This window comes from Urtica dioica, chromosome 5, assembly GCF_054948205.1.
Source record: "Urtica dioica subsp. dioica isolate 48M chromosome 5, U.dioica_male_clone48M_v1_H2, whole genome shotgun sequence".
In the NCBI taxonomy this organism is placed as follows: Eukaryota; Viridiplantae; Streptophyta; class Magnoliopsida; order Rosales; family Urticaceae; genus Urtica; species Urtica dioica.
The window spans coordinates 12,871,246-12,877,381 of NC_142760.1; the positions used below are offsets into that span (position 1 = coordinate 12,871,246).

The window sequence follows — 6,136 nt, forward strand, 5'->3', positions numbered from 1 at the left end:
TTTCAACCTTCCGAAGGCTCATCAACGTTCAAGCTTCTAAAAAGGTTAGTAAATTTATTATGCTCATAATAGTTTTATTTACATGTGCTTGCTCTTTGTCTAGGTTAGTAAAATTGTTTTACTTGTTAAAAGAAATTTTTTAAATTTCCGCCGCTTACCCGAAGCGTTAAACTTTTTCTTAAACCCTAGATCAATTCCAACACGATCCCCAACACTAATGTAAGAGGCAATTAACGTGAGACTAAGAGGAGTTATTGTGGCCCTCTCTTAAATGGGAGTACTCTAAGGCGTTTTTGCTTCGATCATTGCTCAATGAGCTACGTCCGAGAGTGAGAAGAGGAAGGCAACGCCTCCCCTTGGGGGATTGTTTTTCAAAGTTGAACTTTTGGACTAAGTGGTTGGTTGCACACTTAGGCTCAATCCCTAGTAATCCTCCCTTGAGGCGCTGTGAAAGGATGTGAGTGATCAAACCAATTTAAAAGGTGGCTAGTCAAAATTGGTGTATTGACATCTTGGCTAAGCATTAATGATGTGTCATTTACTTATAAATGGAGATTTTTTGCGGCCTTCTCTTGAGGGAGTAAATTATCATTTGGTTTATAACACCTTTGGATTTTATCAAATGTTTAAAAACTTAAATCCTAAACCAAAGACTAATCATAAACTTGTTACAACTTTTGTAGGTAAAATGTCTCTGAACCGTCACTCAACCATTCTTTCCTCGAACAAACTCGAAGGCGACAATTATGTCGACTGGAAACGTAACCTCGACATAGTCCTTACTGTCGACAAGCACAAATGGGTTCTCACCACCCCCTGTCCTCAAGCGAATGAAGATTCGACACAAGAGGAAAAAGACGCCCTGGCGGCCTGGCTCCAATCCAATGAGATTGCGAGGTGCTATATTTTAGCATCTATGAACAAGGTGTTGCAACAACAACATCGAGACATCGAGACTGCCGCCGACATGCTCTACAATCTCCACGAGATGTTTGGAGGGCAAGGACGTCAAGCTAGGCAACAAGCGGTCCGACAGTTTATGAACTGTCGTATGAAGGCTGGAACTCCCGTTAGAGACCATATGATGCTAATCATTAGTTATCTAAACGAAATGGAGATTCTTGGATCTGAAATTGATGGGGAGACTAAAATAGACATGATCTTGGAAACTCTCCTTGAATCTTTCGATACCTTCAAGCTAAACTACTCCATGAACAAGCTAGAGTACACTGTTACCGAGCTTATGAAGGAGCTTCACACCGCTGAGGGACTCACTAAGAAAAATAGGGCTCTAGGAGAGGTACATGCTACTGCCTCCACCTCTGGATCTAAGAAGAGACCTCGCAAGGCCGATAAGAAGAACCAACCTAAGGTTAAAAGGAAGAAGTAGGCGCCAAAAGCTCCGAAGGTGGACAAGTCTAATGACAAGTGCCACCACTGCAATGAGCCTGGTCACTGGCGAAGGAATTGTTACGTTGAACTCGTTCGGTCCTCATAAACTTTCTTCTACACTGTTAAATGAGTTGATTTGGTGGATCAACAACGCTAATACATGAATTATCAATAAATTCTCACATTAAAGACAAGTTAGAGGAGAAAACGACATGTCGGACTACATGACGTTAAACCTCATTAACTTATGATCATATGTTTAGACTACTTGACATTCTTTTCCCATTTGAAATGATGAAATTGTACAAAATATGTATGTCAACAACACTTCACAATGTACAAGATACATTCTTTCCTCAAGATCTTATAGGTAAGTAGAGCTTGGCTTACAATGTATTTTTTTCAATTTTTTATTTTTATATTTATAAGAACCATTGGTCCCCGAAGACGTATTTAATGAAATAAAAGAGCGATTTCTCTTTAAATTCCATAAAAGTATCCAATTTCGTGACTGAAATGTCACGACAACGTACTGTTTTGTGACTTGAAGAGTTTTTTTCGTGACAGCTACGTCAAGAAATCCCAATGTTTTGTGACATGAAAGTCATGAAATCCCCATTTTTCGTGATAGAAACGTCACGAAATCCCTATTTTTCGTGAGAGGAAAGTCACGAATCCATTTGTTTAGTGACAGGAAAGTCACAAAATTTTATTGTTTCGTGTTATTATTTATTAAAAACTAATTTCATAAAATAAAAAAAAATGTGTCTATTTTATTAATTATTTATGTGTGTACTTTATTATTTTCATGGAAACTAACACAAAATTCAAAAAAATAAAAAAATGTGTCTATTTTATTAATTATTTATGTGTACTTTATTATTTATTAAAAACTAATTTCATAAAAAGAAAAAAATGTATCTATTTTGTTAATTATTTATGTGTGTACTTTATTATTTTCAAATTTTTATTTTTATATTTATAATAACCATTGGTCCTCTACGACGTATTTAATGAAATAAACAAGAGTTTTATCATTAAATTCCATCAAAGTGTCCCATTTCGTTACTGATATGTAACAAAAACGTATTGATTCGTGACTTGAAGAGTTTTGTTTCGTGACAGATAAGTCACGTTATCCCTATTTTTCGTGACAGGAAAGTCACGAAATCCCCATTTTTCGTGACAGGAAAGTCACGAAATTCCAATGTTTTGTGACATAAAAGTAACAAAATCCCATTTTTTCGTGACAAAGACGTCACGAAATCTCTGAATTTCGTGACAAAGAAGTCACGAAATCCGAACCAATTACGTGAAACATGCTCTCTTTCGATCCTTTGAGTTTGTTTGGCCCTCATAAACTTGCTTATAAACTGTTAAATGAGTGAATTTGGAGGGACTAACAATCATAATACATGCTTTATCAATAAATTCCCACATTAAGGAGAAGTTAGAAGGGAAAACGACATGCCAAACGACATGACGTTAAACCTCATTCACATATGTTCATATGTTTAGACTACTTGACATTCTTTTCCTATTTGAAATGATGAAATGGTACAAATTAATGTATGTCAACAACACTTCATAATACAAGACACATTCTTTCCTCAAGATCTTCTAGGTAACTAGAGCTTGTCTTACCGTGTATTTTTTCAATTTTTTTATTTTTATATTTATAGCAACCATTGGTCCCCTAAGACGTATTTAATGAAATAAAAGAGAGATTTCTCATTAAATTCTATCAAAGTATCCAATTTCGTGATATAAATGTCACAAAAACGTACTGTTTCGTAACTTGAAGAGTTTGTTTCGTGACACATACGTCACAAAATTCCAAATTCTCGTGATATAGAAATCATGAAATCCTCATTTTTCATGAAATAGAAGTCACGAATTCCCATTTTTCATGACAGATAAGTCTCCCCATTTTTTGTGACAGATAAATCACGAAATCCCCATTTTTCGTGACATAGAAGTCACGAAATTCTAATTTTTCGTGACACAAAGGTCACGAATTCCCATTTTTCGTGACAAATACGTCACTAATTTCATAAAAATAAAAATAAAAATGTGTCTAATTTATTAATTATTTATGTGTGTACATTATTATTTTCATGGAAGTTAAATTAAACTAATTTCATAAAAAAAAATGTGTCTAATTTATTAGTTATTTATGTGTGTAGTTTAATATTTTCATGGAATTAAATCAAACTAATTTCATAAAAATAAAAAATGTGTCTAATTTATTAATTATTTATTTAGTATTTTCATGTAAGTTAAATCAAACTAATTTCATAAAAATAAAAAAATGTGTCTATTTGATTAATTATTTATGTGTATTTTATTATAACATATAAGGATATAATGATAATTTTTTATTGGGTCGAAGTAAATGGGTTTATGTTGGGAAGGAGTGGAATTTCGGAATGTTGGGCTTTACATTAATTAAGTTCGGGGGTTATAAGTCAGAGACCGAAGAGGGGGGTTGAGGGATAGTGTTAGTCAGATATAATCGCTGGAGCTTTGGTGCACATTTTTTCTTCATGGCCGAGCATGCCACAGGTAAAGCACATAATTGGGAGTTTGTTGGAATGAAACTGTACCCAATATTGTTTTCCTTGAATTTTGACAAATCTGTCTGGGAAAATAGGTATGGTACGTATCTGATGTAATTTTGGAATAGGATTTGCTCGAGTTTATCAGATTTCAGGTACGTAATGTTTCCAGCGGCAAGTTTGTTGTGGAGGTTATTGGAGTCAAGACTAACTGAGCGTTGAGACTAACTGAGCATCAATCTCCATCTTCTGGCCACAGGTACAGGCTGATGAAACTGGCATTGAATAACTATTGGTGTCTAGCAACAATGGTGGAACAAGTTTCCAAGTTATTGGAATAAACTTTGAGCAGTATAGAGTCCGAGGTGTTGGAGAAGTTTTAAAGCTGCAAATTTTGTCCAGGCGTCCACATTTTGTCTAGTTGAGCATAAAGAAGTGGTTTGGTGAGGGGTTTTTTGGTGGTGATTTTTTCGACGAGGATTGTGTTGAAAGGGACCGCTGAGTTCTCATTCGTCGTCCAAGGAGTCATGGACTGCTATGCTAGCGTTGGTTTGGGCAATGAGATCATCAACTTGGAAAGTCATGGGGTAGATAAGAAGCTCTTCTGGGAGAGGAAAAAGGAGACTCTTCAGGAGAGGAATCAAAACCATAAATAAATGCATATCTGGGTTCGTTCTGTTCTGGGTACTTGTTCTTTACCCTAATTAACTCACATTACAGATCCTATCAAAACACAGAGAAAATTTTCATAACAATGGAAAACATGAATATGAAGGAAAAAAAAAATCAACCATTCTCAGTTGCCTTCAAATTTTAACTAAGAAAAAACTAATATACCAAATATTCATTTAAAATATCGGTAATTACGAGTGTAATTATTCTAATTCGCAAAAAAGAAAAGAAAATGTGCGATTAACATAGAATTGACTTATAATGAACATTATTTTCAAACAGAATTAGATCACATTGATCAACGTAAATTGGCTTAAATTAGCAATTATTAGATATACAGAACCAGCAATAAATTAAACTGAGAACGAGGCTTCCAATTTCGGAGTTCAGTGACAAAACACAAGCAGAGATCGAATAGCAGAAACAGATTCAAATTCAAAACTTAAAGGACTTCACCGCAGACGGAAACGACGAAATCTTGTGGATCAAGCGGAGTAGAGGGGACGGCGATAATCGTTAAAGTACTCTTCGCGATCGATGAATATGATCGCGTAGAGAGCATAAATTATCCCCGGGACATATCCTAGAATCGTCAGAAGCACGCAAATCCAAAATTCAACCTGCAAAGTTCGAAAGGAATAAACGAAAAAACGAAAAAGGAAAAGAAACCGGATTATCAAATCTCAATTTTGTTTCTTTTTCTTTTATCGGAAATCAAACAGAAAATTTAGAGAAAATGATTTACGCTGCAACATCCATGTCTAAAGCAAACGCCTAGCGGTGGAAGCAAGACCGCGATCAGAATTTCGCAGCAGATTTCACAACGAGACGGCATTTTCTAGACTAGTCAGAGAGAAAAAACGAGACACTGATTATAGTGAGAGAGAGGTGTTTTTTTATTTATTTATTTTTATTTTTTATTTTGGGCAAGAAACTTGAAAAACTCTCTTAATGAAGAAGGAAAAAGAGAGAGTCAGAGAGATGTGTCATGTGTGATAGATATTTTAAGTAATAATTTAATTGATTATTTCATGAGTTTGTCCGTCAGCTTTTGAATCTGAAGCTGTTTGAGGCGTTTGTTTGACTTTCAATGTTCTGGAGCTTGAACCAATTGGGATATGCCACTTCATGTAATCAATATATAATATGCTACATCTTCAACCTTTCTTTATTTTGATTTAGGAACTAGATGATTTATGCCGGTGTTTAGATCGATGATTTTTGCCGGCGTTTATCTTGCCGAAACGAAAAGGAACTCGATGATTTTCGCCGGTGTTTAGAGCGTCTCCATTGCTTGAAATAAAAGAAAAGCTTAGGTCGTTTTTGTTTCGAAAGGCGTGTCATTTCGTCAAAAATCAAACTACATTTTGTAGAAAAAAAACGATTACGGTTTCGCCGTCTGTTTTGTCTCCGGCAGTGGTGCCTCCGTCGATTTTCGCCAAATTTCCACGATATTTAGAACCTTGGACTGAACACTATAATAAGGTGATAATTGTGCGCCGTTGCAACGTTCG

The 6,136-nt window shown here is 35.3% G+C and overlaps 1 protein-coding gene across 1 annotated transcript; it reads right to left on the bottom strand.

Annotated features, from left to right (window-relative positions):
* Positions 1-4,845: 4,845 nt before the first annotated feature.
* On the bottom strand, positions 4,846-5,644 carry LOC149397528 (PMP3 family protein At4g30660-like). The gene is made up of 2 exons (XM_089615098.1): positions 5,368-5,644; positions 4,846-5,242 (listed from the first exon to the last, which is right to left on the bottom strand). The coding sequence occupies exons 1-2, from the start codon at positions 5,455-5,457 to the stop codon at positions 5,108-5,110; spliced, it is 225 nt and encodes a 74-aa protein (XP_089471224.1). The 5' UTR covers positions 5,458-5,644; the 3' UTR covers positions 4,846-5,107.
* Positions 5,645-6,136: the final 492 nt, after the last annotated feature.